General features: G+C 36.6%; 1 protein-coding gene across 2 annotated transcripts in view; it reads right to left on the reverse strand.

Moving 5' to 3' along the window:
• Positions 1-20,277, reverse strand: part of Thsd7a (thrombospondin type 1 domain containing 7A) — a 388,294-nt gene that overhangs the window by 153,483 nt on the left and 214,534 nt on the right. For both annotated transcript variants that reach the window (XM_021190560.2, XM_029534932.1), the window contains exon 4: positions 19,427-19,608. In XM_021190560.2, coding sequence (XP_021046219.1) covers positions 19,427-19,608 — 182 coding nt within the window. The remainder of the gene's footprint in view (positions 1-19,426; positions 19,609-20,277) is intronic.

Consider the following 20,277-nt stretch of genomic DNA (forward strand, 5'->3'; position numbering starts at 1 on the left):
CGCTTACCGTTATCTTTGGCTACAAGACTCCAAAGATAGTTTACTATTGGGTTTATTACTTCTTTCTCTTGGCGAAAAAATTATAGATTTTTTTTTTTTTTTTTTTTTTTTTTTGGATTTCTAACCCCCGTTTTTATTTTCTGCAATATATAAACTGAGTTTCTTGGATGTGTAGCGTATTCAGCCTAATTCAAGTGCTTAGAAGAATGATGTTGGCAATTCTAAACCATTTATCCCAGCAGAGCTCACAGCTTGCCAGAAATCTTCCTAAGGACGATCCCTGCTACCCTTCTTTGTTTGCTGGTACAACCTCATTTCACGCAAAAAATAAAAATAAATATAGCCTAATGAGGAACGGGAGGAAGGAAAGAAAGCTCCCTAAACCCTCCTTCATGATTATCCCTAAGAACTAGCTCTAGCTGTGTTGGTTTTTACGTGTCTCCAGTCCTAAGTCTCCGTGTGAAGGCTAACAATCCTTTGGGGGCCATAAGTCACAATGCTCCAGGAAGAAATTGCATTGTTCTGAGAATCCCTGGGTGGCACTTACTGTGATATAGTCATTCTTAGTTTTTCTGTTGTTGAATCAGCTGGAGATGTTTTAAAACTACTGATGCCCAAATTCCTCTCTTAGACATAGTGTTTAGGGTAATGGTTTAGAATGAGGCCTGAACAGAAGGACTTTTAAGGGCTTGTCACGTGATTCAAATGAAAATGTAAATTACCAAGCATTGCTCTGTTCCGACCCTTTGGTCACAACTACCACACAGAGTCTGAACCTGGCTCACTTGGGGCCTGTTTTATTATTTTCCTTTCCTCTCTCAAATTATCACTATTGCTGATTTTAAAAATGTCCTTGTTTTAATCCATTTCTGTCGAGGATATCTATTATAACTTATCAATAGTCTCTACAATTTATTGTGAAAATTTTTGCCTTTTTAAATAGCTCTGTGCCTTTCATGTTAATATTTCAGTTGACATCAAGCCTGCTATCTCACCTGTTCTTTGACTATTGTTTTTCATTTTCATTTTTTTTTGTTGTAATGGTAGAACACACACACACACACACACACACACACACACATCATCATCATCATCATCATCATCATCATCATCTTTAGCATTGGGGATTTAATCTAGGATCTTGCATATGCAGAAAGGCACTGTACAAAAGGAGTAATTTTGGACTTTGGCTTAACTTTTAAATTTTGAGACAAGGGCTCCCTAAATTGCCCTGGCTTGTGCTAGTCTCCTTCTATACACCTAGAAGGTTTTCAACTTGCAATTCTTCTGCTGCAGCAGGCCGATTTTACTGTAATGTTTAAGTATCATACTTATTTCGTCAACATTTTTTCTCTAAATTTCATTTGCAATTTGACTACTTTCATTTTAGTCTCTATTACTATTGTTGTTATTATCATTATATATTTTAAGTTATGTTTCCATGAATTTGAAATTGATTCTGCTCTGACAATAAAAATGAGAGTATCTGTGTCACGAGAGGGGTGAGCACCCTCAGCTTTTAGACCTCCCATTTATTCACAAAACAATTCTGCGAGTTTTCAAATATTGCACAGAGAAATGGAATGTCTGTGCTTTCTAGTGTCTCATATCACTCAAAGTTAAAATGACAACCCCATATTTAGATAGCCATTACACTTGCATGTCAGCATAGTAACTCACTGGGGTTATGGGGCAGAATAGACAGGGGATTTAGGCCTCTGGTCTTGCCTTACTGAGGAATCAGGTAGTATACAATGTGAAAAGAATACCTGAGAATAATTGAGAAGTACATCCTTAACCAGAGGTCTGGTATCAAACGCATTTAGCAAATTTTTATTTTGTGATCATCTCTGAGTCTATTCTTGGAATCCTCATAGGACCCTCTTCAGGATGGATTTTCTCAGCTTGTTTCTCTGGTCAGGGAATTATTCTACAATGGGCTCAGCTGCACTGCAGATGGGAAGACACATTAATTTATCAGGACTTGGGTCTAACCACCTGGCTCCAAACAAATTTGAGGAGCTACTAATATAAAATGGAAAGTGAGTTTCTCCACAAGACTGTATGATTTAGTTCTGCAGGATGAAGCTCTCTGCAGCAGAGGAGATGGGGGAGGTTAGAGACCCATAAGAAATGAGTAATATTCTGAGCAGAATAGAGAACTTGAGCTTTGTGTTCTTAGTTCTATAGGCTCAGCTCTCATAGTGAACATGGCTTTCCTCCAACAGAGATACTTCTAAATTTTGTCTAGCATTCCTGCTGAAAGATAATGTACTCTCAATCACTGGCTTTACATGATATTTCAGATCATGTTAAAGGAGGACTTGGTGTATGTCTGACATGATTCCCACTGCAGGACATAGATTCTTTCACTTAAAATTTCACTGATTTTTTTTTCATAGAAAAATGTAATAACCATCCAAGATCACATGACTGACACATTCTAATTTCACTCTGTGTACTCTTAAGTGCTTCACAACAAATGCTTTAGCTGCCATTTCTTTCAAGAAGTCAGCTTGCCATAGTCTATAATAAAAATGTATTTTCATTGGATAGAGAATTTTGACTCTCTCTCTCTCTCTCTCCTCCCTCCTTCCCTCCTTCCCCCTCCCTCCCTCTCTCTTTTGTAGATGTTCCATTGTTTCAAGGTTCACATTTTATCTGACAAAACTTCAACCTTCATTTGTTCCCTCCATCCCCATGTATGAATTGCACTTGAATTTTTCCTTTTTCTGTTACTAGACTGCTCTACAATAAACTTCAATATTGTATGCTTTAGTATGCTTACTTCTTGAGACATGCTGAGTTTCATAGATCTGTAAGCTGATTTTTTCTCACAAATTTAATAAATTTTGAATGCTATTTATTCCAACATGTTTTCTGCCAGGCCAGTCTCCCTGTAAAATATCACTACCACACTTTCCACATTGTTATATCACACAAGTCACGGACTGTCTTTTTCTTTGTCCCCTTTACTATTGTGTCTTTCTTTCCTATATATCTGATTGTTTCTATTTCTCTATCTTCAAGAGCAATAATTCTTTTGTTTATTCAAACATGGTAATTTCTAGGTTCTTTCACATCACCTAGATTTATATTTGTTTTTCTAAATCCAGTCCTTAAGCCCACTCCGTGTTTGTTTGTTGGAGAGCTGGATGGAGCTTCCTGTATGTTCACGTTCCTAAGTTGCTCCTCACCTCAATGTAGTCATTCTTCCATATAGCTTTTCCAAGACAGGCTTTCAGCAGGTGTTTCTGAAAGTCCTTGTTTACTTGTTCTAGTATCTGTGTCATTTTAGTGTGTTATTGTTGTTGTTGTTTTGTTTTTTTTGTTTTGGATAGGAAGTGTCTTGTCTTTATAGGGTTTTATATTAAGTTTCTTTGGCACACTAAATTACCAGAAGACCCTAATGATTCTTTCAAGGTCAGGCTCATTCATATTAGGCCTTCAAATTTGAACTTAACCAAGACAGTATGGTCCTTCCTTTTAACCTGAGGGACACAGCAAGTATCCTCTTAGTGCTTAATTTTGCAGACAAAGGTCACCACCATTGTGCCTCAAGGATTTCTTCCTGTATATACACAGCCAGCCACACTTTGACTGAGGACTCACTGAGAGGCATATATAGAGAACTGGACCCTGCTTATTCATGTACAAAGCAGATTCTCTTGGTCCATGTCCTGTCCTGATATTCCCCAGCCACTTGAGCAGTACAAAATTTAGAGTCTTTTCTTTTTTCACTTCTTTGCCCAACTGATCCTGACACATCACTTATCTTCTCATCTCTTCTCTGTGGTAGAACCTCCAGGAAAGCACAGATGAAATTGTAAAGCTCTGTTCATAACGTGAACATTGTTTGATGCTTACAAATAGCTATTTTTTCCATATTTTGTCAAATTTCAGACTATTTATTGGGATGGTTCCAGTTACATTATTTTGGCAGGAAACAGAAGCCAAAATGTTTGTTGTGCTGATCCTTTTGAATATTTACTGCTAGATTTCATGTTATGTTAATAATTATACATGTTTTTTGTCTCCTGTCTCTATCATTGAAAGACATTCTGTTAAAGTTAATATTAGCTGGTAATCATATTTATTGATACTCTGGCTTTATTTCTCTGGGTACTTTTTGCTTTAGTAGCCCTATTTTAATCCCCTGTACAATGCACATTATCATATGCTATTTTCTTATTTCTTTGTTTAGAATCTAGTTCCTTCAAATCATGTGATGGCAGACAGAATTTTGTTTGTGTTGTAAACATCTCCATTTTCAGCATGCAGAACAATGCCTATAATACACAGAGCATTCAACAGCAGATGAAGACCAGAGAAGACGAACACATGAATTCATTGTAGTGTTTGGGGACCATCAAAAGCGTAACTTTAAGAGATCCTTGGCTTTGAGACTAAATTAGAATTTTTAAAGGCACACATTCTAAACTTAGTATCTAGAAAGGAAGTGTCTCTTTAACATTTCAAATTGGCTAGCTCTTAGTGATCCCCAGTCTATAGCACTGCAGTTAAAAGGTAGGTTCAGACTTCCTTGACTGACAATCATGGATATAACTTATTAACTCCTCTTATACCTCAACCTTCCATAGCAGTAATGGTACTTACTTCCTAGGCTTATGGTCTAAGAGCAAATAATCGTAAACTATGTAGAAGACTGTTTCACATAAGGTAAGCACTGAGCATCCGTCTGTTCTCCTTCCTCCCTGTCACTATTACATCAAAGAAAATCGAAGGAGGTCAAATCTATGATGCTTGTTACCAGCCCTAGCAAACATTTCAAACATACCAGGGGAACCCAGAATTAACAGTAATGTCATTTCTTAGAAGAGATAAGTTAGTGTTCTTACGTGGTCTTCAAGATAAAATGATAAACAAACATATGTTTATGTAACTAAATTAATTAGTTAGCTTTAAGTCTGACTCCTGAAGCGATGTTTTTTGATCACATATGTTAGTTAGCTCTAAACGTATAAGAATGAATGTAAAAAGAATTATTATAACAATTATGAAGTTCACTGTGCCCATGAGGTAAGAACTAGTTGTGAAGGAAAAGCACCAGTTTCTGGTTTGGGGGAAACCAGAGGGAAAAAAAAAATGCCTGTTGGCCTTGATGAAGAGGGCTCCGCAAATATGCAAATATAGTGAATTAGTGCCTTGTGCACACCTGACTAGGTAAACTTGCTTATGTGTCCCTGGACTGATGCATGTGGAGAAGAGAGATGGTGATTTATGCAAACTCATGTCTTTGTAAACTCTTAAAACTTTCATTTGCGAAAGCTAGTCCTCTAATTCCACTTGTGGACTGTTTTGCTTATTGGAGACCTGTGCATTTATGCCATGTCATGTTGAGCCAACTTATTCGCCCTCCTTATACTTTTATATTAATATAGGAGAGATGCTGTTGAAATTGTTTCAAAGGGGCCTTTCTAGTAAAATTAACTATAGTATTTATTACATTAATGCATAAAATCATCAGAAATGTACTATATCTTTCAATAAAAATATTTGCTGTAAAAGAAACAAAATAGCAATGAAGACTACATCTGTATTTTCTATGTATTTGTGTGTGTGTGTGTGTGTGTGTGTGTGTGTGTGTGTGTGCGTTCCTGAATAAGTTTTTATTCTGTAATTTCATTTCATTCCTGTGCAGGCCAGAAGGGCATCAGATCACACAGACCTGTAAATACAGGTTGTTGTGAACCACCTGATACAGGTACTAGAAACTGAACCCAGATCCCTTGGAAGAGCAACAATCTGCCTTAATCACTGAGCCATTTCTCCAGCCCCAGAAGCTGTTTCCTCTAACAGAGAAGAAAAATCAAGCAAAATTTAAGGTACTACATTTTGTTCAAGCCTTGTATTTTTGTTTTGCTGTTTATTTTTGAGATTGTAATTTCATTCCATATTTTCATTTTTATTTCTTTCCATTTCCCCCTCCAAACTTTCTCATGTCATGTTCACAGCTTCTTTAGTACTGTTTGTGTATGCTTAAATCTCTCTCTCTCTCTCTCTCTCTCTCTCTCTCTCTCTCTCTGTGTGTGTGTGTGTGTGTGTGTGTGTGTGTATACATGTTGAGTCAGTATAACATTATCTTGTACATTTTCAGTGCTGAACATTTGTCACTGAACAACAAATTGCTGTGTGCATCCCTGGGAGGACCAACTCTTCTGCTCCCAGCTTTACTTAGGAAACCACAGCCAATCAACGTGCAATCAATGAATACATCTACAAAATACTCCTGTACCTAAAGCTTAAGGAAACTGCAGAATAGTGGGCAAAAACATTGTAAGAGCCAGAGAATCAGGAATTTGACTATGAGATTGTGTCTCTTCATAACATCTGAAGCTACACAGTCTCATTAACATGGCATCCAATGTAAGATGAACAGGGATGAGACAAATGAACATGACAAACTGGGTGGGGAAAAGTCCAAGGGACTTCACCCCTGCACAAAGAACTAAAGGCAACTGAGTTAAGGCACTTTTAGAAGCCATCTCAATTAGAAAGTTCACAAGGCCAAACTTGAATCTTGTTATGTTTATTTGAGCTAGAATGTCAGAACTTATGGAACTGCTGTTTTTAACTTTAAGAATAATCAGTTACAGTAATTTTATGTGGCTAAAAGAAAAAGTTACCTTGATCACCTGGTTAAAAGTTACTACACCACCTGGTGTGAACTGCTTTCCATGTTAGAGAGTTCACACTAACAGAATCAAGCCCCCATTTACTAGTTATGAATTGTGGTTCTTGTTTCCCTATGAGCAATATGCTAAAGGGAGAACAATAATAGTCTTCCGTAAAATAACGTAGATTCTTTACAGTAGACACTCTTCGTGTGATAATGACTAAAGTTGATGGCTTAAGAGTGAGTTGAGTTCATCAAGCAGCATTTACACACAGAGAAAAAGAAAACTTCGCTTGATAGTGTGCTTCGCAATGCCTACTGTGCTCCATGTTCTTATATGGAAAAAAATACAGTAATGGGGGATGACGAGATTTTAAAGATGACTGACTGAGTAGTTTGAGGAAAAGGAGAAATGTCAAGAGATGGGATCTTTAACTAGTAGTATAATATAGACAAATGTGTGCCATATGATTCTATAAATTTCTTGAATTAGATAACAAGCTTATAATACTAATTTTGAGAATGTCATGAAGAGCTCATTTACTTTATACATTTACAGGGCATCAGATTCACAGGGCAGGAAATATTTTTCAATAGTGGTTATATTTAGTTATGAAAAAGCTGGCTTTGCGTCTGGGCTTTGTCATTTCTTATTTCAGAATGTCAGGGAAAATTGTTTTCTAATTAACCATCTAGTCATATAATTATGGAAAAAAACACTGTCTACCATTGCAAACTGGTGACTTTGCTTTATTTTTTATTATAGATTTTTGGAGGCCAGTAAGAAGTCACTATCTTTTTCATTGACATGAAGCTTTTATTTTCAAAGTACATTTAATATACATCAAGGAGTTAGAGCATAATGGGTACAAGCCATTGCATGTAACAGATCTAGGAAAAAAAATGTAAAAGAATTAGTTCCTTTCCAAATATTTCCATTTTTTCACTATAACTTTATGTTAATAATAGTTGAGGTTTACAGCTATAATGTTCCCTAAATACAGAGATTTCAGGACCCCAGGGATTCTGTGTGATGGAATTCTGTGTGGGTTAAAGGTGAAGATAATTTTTCCAGAGCAACTAAATAATCCAATTACAAACATTTCTTTTATAACCTTTGGCAATGCTGTGTTCCTTTAACTTCTCAAACAGTGACTCACAAAGGAAGGAAAACTGCAATTATTCTGTCTCCAACAACTACAAAAGTAAAATTAGCCATATTTCCTTTTTGCTTTATAATAATAAAGTGAAAGCTTTCGAAAAGTCTATACTTTCCCAAGAAAGGAGTAATTTTATATATAATGTAAGCATATGTCAACATGGCTCTCGGCACAATACATCTGCCACTGGGTTCCTGAAGGCCAACATACAATTACTGTTTTATTTTATGCAAAGATTTGGAGCAAAACTCTTATTTTAAAAAAATTCTCTCCTATTCTCAACTAAACCAGGGAAGCAAACATATAAATGAAAAATAATATTTATTTGCCATGTACTAAAAAAATCACATCCTGGTGATAGACCTCAAATGTGTTATAACATTAAGTCTTGTCAGAGGAAAGAGAAACAAAGAAGGAGTGGCCAGTGGGCCCAATAGATTGTTTCAAGATGATATTCTGTAAAACAGATGTCCACTAAGTCCGCATGCTCTAACTGAAGAAAGCTCTCCACCTTTCTTAAACCCATTTCCAATGACAGAAGAGTGAAAGCACCCAGGCATTGATGGAGAAGTATGGGTTATAATAAAGAAGTTTAATGGCGAGAGAGAGCACTACGCCCTCTCTTAGAAGCTTAACGTCTTAAGAGTTTGAAATGAATATCCATGAAGTAATTGTAAAAGAATGTAATTACATATAGTGAAATAATATTTTTTGCAGAACCATAAGAAGGTTATGGACTTTGAACAAAAGAAGATGATTGAAGACCATATAGTTACTTAAAGTGGGACTCAATAGTTAAACAACCAGGAAAGTGGCTGAAGGCATTTTAAATGATGAAAGAATAATAGATGTAATCTGTCTGTGTTGCAGGGTCCTTCCCTTCAGGAGACACTATGTTCTTTCTTGTGGGTATAAACAAAATAGATTCTTACACTGAGGCTATGCAGCTTTGCTGAGTACAAAGATATAAAATGCTAAAGAAGTACATCAAATGCATATCATTATAAAATATGTTAATACTTAAAAGTCATGCATTGTCTTCAATATTTAATTTTTAATTAATAAAACCAACAATATCATACTTGTAAACAATGCACTGTGTCAACACATATGTTTTAAAAAATGATTCTGTGTAATAGTAGCCATTATACTGGGCTCCACACTAATAATATTATAATATGGATCCTTGCATTTTGAACGGGGCATTTTTGTGTGTGTGCAATAAATGGTGAAACCTTTCCAAGATGAATCTGTTGTCATGGCTTCCTCTCCCCATTGCTATTCTCCCCAGTTTATTTCCCTTTTTATTGCCCATTGCTTTTAGAAGGAATAAATATTAATGAGTTCCACAATGTAGTTTGTACTCCTCGGTTAACACTGGAGAGAGTACCTACTCCCTATTGAGTAATCATTAGCAAGGCAGGGAACAGCTAGTGCCAGCCACAAGCCATTTCTTTTACATCCTTACATAGCAGGAGTGTGCCTCTGAAAGAAATGCTATTCATTCTCCAGTGCACATCCCTGAGAGCTAGTTTCAGGAATCCTTCTGGTGCTATCAGTCATCTACAGCAGACTCCACAAAATAATGCTTAAGGGTTACAAAAGGAATACAAAGCAGAGCCAGTTGATCAAATCCTGGGAGGAGAAATTTGATCCTCCATCTTTCTCCTCTTAATGAAAGGTCCTGTACTAACAGTTGTGGATTCTTTCCATCTCAGGAAATAGGGCTGATGCACCATGAAATAATATTGTCATCCCCAAACTTCCCGGCAAGGAATATCAGAGTTTTACAGAGGAACAGTCAAGTGACCTAAAACAGGACTCTGAGTGTAGAGTAGACAACGTCACCTCTGAAAACAAGCAGTGGGTGGGCTCTTTCCGTCCCTGCTTTCTCCCTGGTATTATTGTAAGAAGTATAAGATGAAGGCTTTTCTGGACATATACACTTAACCTCTTGTTCCTCATCTTACAATAGTTATTCTGCTTGTCCATGTACTGAGGCCCACAGCAGTGTTAGAATTAAAGATTAATTGAGACACATATAAGAAGTTAAGGTTTAGGGCCCCTCACGCGCTGGGTCTTTCCAACTCTGTTAGTAAATACTGAGTGGCTTCAGTCATTGTTTTCTTAAAGAACCAGAAAAACCATAAACATCCTATCAGCTTTGGAACTCGGTCCTCGGCCCGCCTCTGGAGTCTCAATTCTTCCCAGAGCTTAGCAACTAGTTTTCAAGAGGTGAATCATTATTACGGTTTCCATAATGCAACACACAAAAACGGTCACTGGACAACATCAGGGAATTGCATTTTCTTAAAGTACTCAGGTGGTACTTGAATGACACATTGAGGTCATAAGATTTTGAGAGAAAGCATTTATCTGATAAATAAGTCTTTGTATGGGTTAAAATCGATGATTAACTTGACAAGACATAGAATCAGCTCAGAGGGGAGTCTCTGGGTTAGTTTTTTTACTTCAATTTTTATTTTTTATTTTTTGAGCGTTTTTGTGGATAGTTTACATTCTCTGTGGGGATTGTTTAGATTGAGATATGAAGATCTACCTTAACTTTAGGTGGTACCAAATACATGGGTCAGGGTTCTGTACTGGATAAAAACTAGAAGGCAAATTGCACGCCAGCATTCATTTCTCTTTATTTTCTGACTGGATGCAATGTTTTCAGCAGCCTCACACTTCAACTACCATGCCAATCTAACCATGGTGGGCCTGAGTTCAAATTGTAAGGTAGAATAAATCGTTTCTTCCTTGAGTTGTATCCAGATAGGTATTTTATGACAGTAAAGAAACTCATCTCCAAATTCTTAACCCAGAAGGGCTCCTGGCTAAAGGAAATGCGGGGACCAAGTATGGAGCAGAGATTGAAGGAAAGGCCATCCAGAGATTGCCCCACCTGGGGATGCATCCCATCTACAGTCACCAGACCCAGATATTATTGCTGATGCCAAGAAATGCTTGCTGACAGGAGCCTGTTATAGCTGTTGATTGAGAGGTTCTGTGAGAGCCTGAAAGATACAGAAACAGATGCTTACAGCCAACTATTGGATTGAGCACAGGGTCTCCAATGGAGGAGTTAGAGAAAGGACTGAAGGAGCTGAAGGGGTTTGCAACCCCATAGGAAGAAAAACATTATCAACCAACCAGACCCCCCATGACTCCAGCCCCATATGTAGCTGAGGATGGCATTGTCTGGCATCAATAGGAGAAGCCCTTGGTCCTGTGAAGGTTCATTTCCCTAGTGTAGCGGAATGCCAGGGCAGTGAGGTGGGAATGAGTAGGTGGGAAGGGGAGCATCCTCATAGAACCAGGAGGAGGGGGGATGGGAGAGGTGGTTTGTGGAAGGGAAACAGGAAAAAGGATAACATTTGAAATGTAAATACATAAGATATTCAATTAAAAATGTTTAAAAAAAGGAATTAACTAATATGGACCATCTTTCTGATGGTTAAGCTGCAGTATAGCATACCCAGAGGTTACTTGGATAGACCTAAACAGCCATGCCAATAGAAATTTCCTGTGTCAGCCTCATGAAGGGTAATTTCTGAATTTGAAGTAGAAAAAGCTGCAAATGCAATAGTATCAGGACTTAAGAGTTCTGATGACAAGAATCAAAGTTTTAGAAAAATTCTATCTTCAACATATCAAACTTTGCTGTGACTGAATAGTTTTTTCTACTACAATCCATTGAGCATATAAAAGAATGCTAAGAAAAAAATACCTAAACTGATATGTGCACATAGGTGCAGAAAGTAATACTTGAGAGAACAGACATGGGATGGGTGTCATGTACCCAGTTCCACATGCTTCTTCCCTGAATAAGCTCACACAATTAGCAAAGAGCCTTAGTAAATATGATTATTATCATAAATGTTATAACTATTATTTTTATTGTGAGTATTAGGGGTTTAAATTTAGATATTTATAAATATTGCAATAAATTCACATTGTTGAACATAATGTATTTTTCTAGCTTCTTAACATATCATAAAATTATCAGTATGCATTATTCTTTTATCTTAATGTTTTCCATATATTTTGTTAGAGTATCATGTGCAACATTGTTCAAGAAGTATGTATAAATCATTATTGTTTTGCCCTCTCTATGATTTTTTTGGCCAATGGCATTTATATTGTCCATTAGTAAATTGAAGAAAAAAACAGGAATGAGAGAATGGAATAGGTAAGAGATGGTTATAATATTTTGTTCTTTCATTCCTTCAGTTCAAAAGAGTTAATCATTTGAAAGTATCATTGGACTTACATTTGCAAATATAATATTGTACTCTAGAGATACTACACAAAATTTTGGGAAATTATGATCATTAAAGAACATTTTTGATCAAATATCATTTAATTTATATAGTCATTTATTCCTCTAATTATGTTATTTCCTTAGTAGGATAAATCTTTCAGTTGGACTTTCTAAACAAATATAGCATCAATAATCACATTATTAAATACAATGAATTATGTTAGTTCATCTACTTTGCAGCAGTTGTAGTTATGGCATCAATAATCCTGAATCCCAACCAACAAATAATTCTCAAATTATTCCAAATAATAGGACACAAAATAATCACTTTCAAACACCCACTTTCATGCCAACGTCTCATAAAAAGCACATCAGCAACAAAGAAAAATCACAAATACTTGCAAGCTGAATGCCAGCATGACACACACACACACACAAACACACACCACAGCACAGCACAACCAAATTGGCTTTGTGCAGAAGTTATTGGGATGGTTTGATATACATAATCTGATAATATTATGAATACCAAAAATGAATATAAAGGCAAAATCACATACACATTTCAATAGATGCAGAAAAGGACTTTGACATGAATCCAGCATGCTCTCATGACAAAAATCCTAGAAAGAATGGGGTTACAGGAGATATACCCCACCATAATAAAGACTACATATGACAAACATACAAACCCCATCATCTTAAATGAAGAAAAATGTGAAAGAATTCAAGGAAGGGGACAGGAATGTCTACTACGCCACTCTTTTCAATACAGTACTGGAAGCCTTAGAAAAGTATGAAAATAGCAGAAGGAAATTAAAGAGATACAGACAAGAAAAGAATAAGTCATATTATCCCTATTTGCAAACACAGTAAACATGCTATGCGAAACTGATTCACAGAAATTTTCTAGAAATGATCACTACTTTTAGCAGTGTCAGTACAGGAAATCAACTTATGTAGCAATAATAAACATACTAAGAAAGAGAACACAGAAACACTTCTATGTACAATAGCTGGAAAAAAAAATCTAGGAACAAGTGTAACCATGGAGGCGAAAGACCTCTACAATGAAAACTTTAAATCTCTGAAGAAAGATGGGTGAGACACTAGAAGATGGACTGGCCACCCATGTTCATGGATTGGCAGAATGACTGTTGTGAAAAAGATCATCCTACCAAAGGCAACTTACAGATTCAAAATAATGTCTATGCCCATGATATTCTTCACAGACAGAAATGTGCGTTCTTGGTCGGTGCACTGTACTGTTGAAGTCCTGTGCTGTCTTGGCATGTCATGGCATGTTCTTTAATGATTTTAACCGTTGCTTTTTTACCCCATGTGGTCCCATTTGTTATTTCTCCACCTAGGACTCCCAATGTGACCATCAACTTGAAAGTAAAATCAGCCTGGGTGCAGCCTTGTCTCTTTGGACAGGCTCTTTTTCACAACTTGAGGCTAAGACTGACCTACAATGATGTCAGCTCTCTGAAAGGGAAGCTGGGATTCCCGAAGCACTCAGAGCTTTAACCACATTAGATGACACAGCAATGTGCTATTCCTGTGTCATGCTGCTTATCCATCTCACGGCTCCTAAGTCACCATAATGCATAACCCTCAACCTACACCATTTTCCACCCTAGGACAACCACAGAAAGCATCAGCATAACTTTGCTGGGTTTGTTCCGGGAATTCCTTAATCTAGGCTTTGCTTCTGCCCTTAAAAGCATTAGAAATAATGTTGTATCTTGAGTGCCTAAGTAGTTTTGAAAAGATGATTTCCAGATAATGTAGTCTGTCATTCTGCTGAAAGTGGAATGGGGGAGCTACTTATAAGAATGTATATTCAGAAAAATAAAGTTAAATGACACGGAGACTACAAGAAAAGGTAGAAACAAAAAAATACCCAGCTTTCTTGAGTTCTGTCTCAGTCTCCTTGGAAAGTCACCTTAAGGTTTAAAGTACAAAATACAGTCAAGCTAGCTACTATAACTCGAAGAGAGAGAATAAATGTGTTTTTAAATGCTCAACAACTTTTAAAACAAAAGCAGAATTTTAAGTGCTCAAACTGGTCAAAGTACATTAACACTGATTCATCATTTGATTGAACACCTCTATTAGAATTCTGAGGGGGCAGAGCAAGTGTGACTATGGTCTCTGCCTGTGATAGAGGGATTCAAACATTTGAGCAATCATTTTTCATACAAATTGTATCATTTTACAGCGGTGGCTGTAAATGCACCAAGCACGGGACATAAGCCAAAGGCATGGTGTCATTGTTTGCACGTTTAGCTGACTTCAGAACTTCCAATACAGGTTTTCTTTGATTGCATTTTGTTTGAATACTTCCTAACTACCTTAATTTAATTCCCACCAGGTGAGTACTTATTTGCATTTATCCCTCTGGCAGAAACCTCTTAGCACCTATGTTCTCCTCCTCAGTACTCATGAGGACACTGCAGAGGGTGGCAATCCTCTTCCTGTTCCTTCCAGAGGACTCACTGGGAAGATCTGACTTTTCAGACATTTCTTATGTTTACAAAATCCTATAACTACATTGCACTGTGGACACAGTGAAAGTTTGTTTCCAAAATGTAGTCAGCATGCCTTCTGCTTCTGTTTCAGTACATCACATTAGACTTATTCAAGCACAAAGTTGAATGCTTAGATATGTGAAAAAAAAAATGTGGAGCATGCTTAACTTTTCTCAGTAAAATTGTTTATTGCTGGACTTTATATATCTGTTTGCATGGCTATTATGTATAATGTATAATACTACATGTTGAAAGTCTTAGAAACCAGTGATTATTCTTTCCTGTAATCTACACCTCTAATGATGTTATATTAACTTCCAAGAAACATGAGACCATTTACACACACATCATGGAGTAGCTTGATACATTTCTAGGATCCCAAGAGTGAAAGTACACCTTTCTTCCTGAGATAGATAAGCAGCTCATCAATGACGCTGTGGAGTCCCTCCTAGGCTCATAATAACTCTAATGCACATTTTTGATAGAAAAACCATGTAAAATAATCCCATCAATTTATTATTTCAAAAGTGATGGACAGGAAAGGTGTACCATTAACCTTGTAGGCACAGTAATAGCTACTTTCTATGATAAGAGGGAATTAGTACAATAAGCAAAGCCCTTCTTTACTATTTCAGGATAAAGTATTGGCTTCCGTGTGCTTATTACTAAAGCTATAGATGAGGAACTATAAGCATGGTGAGTTTACATTATACTTGAGTCATGCGGCTAGTTTATTCTTATTTCATGGTAGAATATGAGTATATAAACTCTGTCTACACAATCCAGTTTAACTGTTTATTTTTTTCCTTCCAAGTATCTTTTATCAGCATCAATCATTTCTGCTGTTGTATCTCACTTCATAGGCTCACAGTCTCGACTGCCTTTTTAATAACCTGAGCCTCTCTACTTTTATCCACATTTTATTACTTTACTTCTTATGGAACACTTGTTCAAGTTTTCTATGATGTATATCACTGTCAGTGTGACCTACAGTTTCATGTTGTTTTAGTTTATAATTCAGACCATGTGTAGTCTGCACCCAATGGAAGAATCCCTAGGTTATTGTACTTAAAAATCTACTTTTGTTTCTCTTTGATCTTTGGAAGCAATCAATTCATTCTTGCTTATCCAATGATGAGTGCACAGTGATGAATATTCATAGCAGCTGTCTAACATATGCGCGGGCTACTTCTATCCCTTCTAACCTGTCAGTTTCCAAGTAGGGTCAGTTTGCTTTGGTATGAGCTAGCCACCATTTATAGCTGCCTGGAATCCTGATCAGATGGGTGAGTAGAAAATGTCAGGGTTTCCACATCTAATTCTCAGTCTGGAGCTTGCTGAAGATATACAGCAGTCCTCTTGCTGGATATTGTAGGAGAAACATTGTCAGGTTTTCATGAGTTACCTACTACCAGCAGCAGCAGCCCATGGTTTAAATGTAGATACTCTCCATTATCATTTGGATATAGTTTTTTTTCCTATTGCCCATAGATGCTACCACTAGCTTACACAATATTCTGATACTCATTTGACTGTCACATTTAGAGTTTCCTATACTAAACATATGTGCATAGTAATCATTTATGTTTTAATTATGGGGAAATTAAAGCTGGTAGGACATCTTTTCTGACTAGTGTGGTTTGATTTACTTCACAATGGTACCTATAGCAATGAATGAAGTGATAAAGATGGCCCTGTTTTCATGATAATATATGTTCATTAGCATTCTATTTCATATTGACACCTGCCAAAATAATAAAGGAAGTTCATGTGAACTTCATATCAATTATATTTGTGTGTGTGTATGTCTGTAAAAATTATTTTGAGTCAAATGATTCTATTTTGAACTGATGCTAAATCAACTTGTTGCTTGTGAAAACAACTCTCCTATAAAACACACTGTGAATCTACAAAAGAAAGTACGGAACTTGTTCTTTGAAATACATGCAATATAGATTGCTTAGGGCTTGAAATGGACATGGTATTACGATCAAGATCTCTTGAGATTATTGTATTCTAATGGACCTTGGATATATGAGGTGATTTGAGATCAAGTGTCTCTCTCTCTCTCTCTCTCTCTCTCTCTCTCTCTCTCTCTCTCTCTCTTTCTAAATAAGATCTGGAATTTTCATATTTATTGAAGGGAAACAGGGTATGAACAATATTCACAGCCCTCCATTCACTTGTATTTATAAGCCACGTGCATTCCCCCTGGGATACTGGTTTGCTGGATTAGTTTCAAGGGAGAAGTCACTTGTTCTACATTTTGAGGAAGAAAAACAGTAACTTTTAGGAAGAACCAGTGTTTTTACAGAAAAGCAAACAAACTCAAAGAGGTTTATTAATATTCTTAGAATATAAAGGAAAACACCTTCCTAAGTAACTAGTGCCACATATTCCAGTCATAAGTATTCACTTTAGTTGAAGTCCTTATTATTGTATCTATTGACCTTCCTTTGTCATCTGCTTCGTTCTAACAGACACATTGTAGCAATGACACTCTTTGCGTTCCCGTCTGTGTTACTTTAGGTTTAATGATACTCTGAGTTCCTGGTTATTACTTTTGGTTCTCTGCAGGAGGGAAGGAGGAAGAGGTTTGAGGGATGCTGAAAAAGAATGATTTAAAACATAACCAGTTGCTGTTTAGAATTTTCAAGATCTTTTGAAAGTAAAAACCTACAAGACATAATTGACATGCAGAATCTAAGATCTGATCTACATCGAGCAATGAAATTATACTACTCTGAAAGATTACTGTAACAAATCTACCTAAAAGTTTCAAAAATTCAGCCATTAATGTGGCCAAGAAAATATTAATGTACTAAACATTTGTGTTTTATGCTAGCACCTTATAATCTAAAGGTACATTAGCAGTAAAATATATCCTAAGGCTATATTCACAAATGAGCTGACTTGCTGAGCAAAATTAATGGATCCTGAACTATTATTTTGAAAAGTTGCAGAACTTCAGTGCTTATCTTTGGTCACTAACATGGCTTCTTTTTGCTGGGGCAGAAGAGTCACTCTTGGGTTTAAAAAGCCTATGTTTCTCTGTCTGTTCTTGACCCGTTTATTCCTGATTGTTCTTGTTCAGAATTCTTCCCTAAATATTCTAGTTTTGGGTTTTTTTTTTGGGGGGGGGGTTGTTTTGTTTTTGTCTTCTGTTTTCCATTTCTCAGACTACACACTTTGGAGGAAGGTCCCTTCTATTCCCCCTTGTCAAATGTACCATGCTCTGTGTGTCCCTTTGTTCTGACTTTCCTTCCTTGTTGTGCCTTAACACACTATTCCCTCTTCCTGAAGAAACTTCTGTGCTCCACAGCCTCACCCTCTCTTGTTAGTCATTATTCTGCTCAAGTGCCAGTCTCAATAGTTTTTCTAAAACATAGTTTTTTTCAGTTATTATAGAGCATCATAACTATTGTTTTCTGTACCATTCTGATGAAATTAACCATTTTATGACATCATGAAATCTATGTTCACATATTTATGGAATTTTATACATCTTTGGATATTTTGTGATATCCAATTGGCTGATATCCAATAAGAAAAGTTGAATCAATTATTCCTGGGAGTTTTGTTGGTACTCAGACAATGGACATGTGAGAAGAACTCTTTGAAAGTACTCAGTATAAACTTGAGCCCATAATGATAGGGATTCTATTGTTGGCTAGGCCATTTTGAATACCCTTGCTCTTTTGCATACTTACGCATCCAGTCTCTAAACTGAAATTAAAAAAAAAAAAAAAAAAAAAGGAATAAACCGAGGGTGATCCCTGAAGTTAACTGTGTGTTTAAAGCCACATATTTGGAATGTAGTCAGGAATTATGTTGGTTTATTAAAGTGGTGGTTGGAGGTTCTCCTCCAAGATCAATGACTTCACTAGCCTCAAGTATTTGGCAGGATTCCAGTACAAGGCATGAACACTCTTGTGTCTAAAGCTCAGAGATCATAGCAGAAGAGGAAGTGGGAAGATTTATAAGAGTCAAGGGAACAAAATTTTGCTGTGAAAATCTGTCTCCGAGAAAGGTCAGAGAAACGACACCCAGGAAATCTCATCAATACAGCTGCCTAAACAGGTCCTGAAAAAGAACAACATCAATGGACATGCTAACATAGAAGGTCGACTCATCTAATGGAGACTCCACCCTAGATAATGAGCTACAGGTAACTAAAGAAAGTCAAGCACAGGAAAAATAGTCTCCTTTAGGGAAGAACCCCCAAAGACTGGTCATCTCTGAAATAATATATGTCTAAGTAACATTATATAAACTGAGCAGATTTTATTTATTTAGGAGGCATATATATATATATATGAGATGTATCTGTATAATATATACAAATAATAAATTACATATAATACATGTAAGAAAACAGCATCAATAAAAGCCCATAGAAAATTTTAGTATCCTCATTAGTTTTTATTCATAATCATAGTTTGTCAAAGAGAATTTTTCAAAAGTTGTTTGTAAACTTTCTATCCATTATTTTTTTATTTTACATATTTGTACTATATGTGTATACTTACAAAATCAATTTCATTGTAGTTTTATAACTAATTATTCCTTTTAAAATTTGACTCAAGAAGCTTTTACTATTGTCTTAAATAGACAAAATAAATCTAAGCAAACCCAGAGCTGTATTAAGGTTTATTTTAATTTTCTTTTCTTTTAACTTACTCTGATATAGGTTACTCTGGCTTGGACTCCAATCACAGTGTGAATTTTAGGGGATCTTCCTCGCCCCCCCCCATAATCTGTCTACATTCCTCAAGGGCTCCCACCTGCTCACTCCTTGTAAGTCAGCCATTTGAGGAGCACCACCTACCTTCTTTGTCTTTCTGTGTATTTACATGGGAGAGCAGGTTGTCGTTGGTTTGTACGCAGTATATTTCCCTGGTCTGGATACCACCTCCACAGAGGGCTGTCTGGTTGGCACGCCTCTTGTCCTGCTGACTAAGCAAAGGGTCCACGTGGCACTCTGTCCACTCTGTAGTTCTCCAGCCATACCTAGATGAGGAGAATGCCATGGTGGCAAAGGTGGTTGGTTATTTGGGAAAATGTTTCTCCACTCTTTTCTGGGTTTCTTCTAAAACTTAAACTCACAAATTCTTTTCCTCTGGATATGGTATAGACTCCCAGTCTGATGAAGACCGATTCAGTCCCAATTACTTCATTGTCCCCAGTTGGGCCCCCTTTAGAGGGGTTAAATGTAGAGCAAGCCTATTTTAATTGCAACTACTGGAAGTTACTTATCAATATTTTATGAAATAAGGACATAATGCTGAAAACATTAAATTTTATGTGCAATTAAACTCGCCCTTTCTTGATGCTTATAAACAAAGGAAGGCTGAATCTGAGAATTCCAAACATTCTAAGTGATGATGAGCCCAAACACTTGTTTTGCCTTTAATAAAAATGCATGAAAATTGCGTATTCATATTGGAGCAAAGTTATAATTGCATGCTAGGATTTAAAAATATAACAGCAATTCAAAGCTGTCAGGAATCAGAACATTTTCATGTACATGCTCTGTAGAGCCCAGAATTCCTGATGAATGCCAGGGAAGGATTTGAAGAGCTGACTGTGCTGTTAGTTGAGCACAAAAATGACTATCCCTGACTCTCAGAGCCCCAGTCAAAATTGTTATGTGAAAGGAATGTTGGGCTTGTCAGCCTT

The sequence above is a fragment of the Mus pahari genome, chromosome 2, assembly GCF_900095145.1.
Source record: "Mus pahari chromosome 2, PAHARI_EIJ_v1.1, whole genome shotgun sequence".
NCBI classification, from domain to species: Eukaryota; Metazoa; Chordata; class Mammalia; order Rodentia; family Muridae; genus Mus; species Mus pahari.